The sequence below is a fragment of the Penaeus monodon genome, chromosome 32, assembly GCF_015228065.2.
Source record: "Penaeus monodon isolate SGIC_2016 chromosome 32, NSTDA_Pmon_1, whole genome shotgun sequence".
NCBI classification, from domain to species: Eukaryota; Metazoa; Arthropoda; class Malacostraca; order Decapoda; family Penaeidae; genus Penaeus; species Penaeus monodon.
This window is the reverse complement of record NC_051417.1, coordinates 32,160,703-32,161,185: the sequence shown is the minus strand read 5'-3', so window position 1 is coordinate 32,161,185 and position 483 is coordinate 32,160,703. Positions and strand designations below refer to the sequence as shown.

Genomic DNA, 483 nt, shown 5'->3' with positions numbered 1-483 from the left:
CTGCTCACCAAAAAAAAAAAAATCCTTATGCCCTTTCCCTCCCACTTCTCCCCAGATCCTGAAGGAGGCGATGCAGGACAGCCCTCACATCCTCACGAACGTCCACCAACTCGGGGTCAGAGTTCACCTTGACCTGGCTCTGATGGACCCGGCGTTGTATCAGGTCAACCTCAACACTCTCCGTGACCTGGAGGGCTACGGCTTCCAGCTCTTCTCGTCCGGTCATGAGGAAACGAGCGAAAATATATACTTTGATCCTTTGCCCATGAGGACCGTCAGCTTGACCTATGACCTTGTTTTCCTCCGAATATGATCATGTGAGCTTTTTTTTTTGACAGCAAATAAAGTGAAATGTGTGTGTTTTTCTAGATGTGTGTTTCTGTTTCCTGATTGCATTTTCGTATAAATATTTTCGCAAAGTAGAAGTGTTAACGCCATGATACATTTCACCGTTTTCCCCTATGCAATATCTATATGCAAATG

The 483-nt window shown here is 45.3% G+C and overlaps 1 protein-coding gene across 1 annotated transcript in view; it reads left to right on the top strand.

The window, feature by feature from the left end:
* Window positions 1-368, top strand: part of LOC119593819 — a gene marked incomplete in the record, with an annotated part of 10,957 nt that extends 10,589 nt beyond the window's left edge. Inside the window, 1 exon segment of the mRNA XM_037942849.1 lies at window positions 56-368. Coding sequence (XP_037798777.1) covers window positions 56-313 — 258 coding nt within the window.
* Between the last annotated feature and the right edge of the window lie 115 nt (window positions 369-483).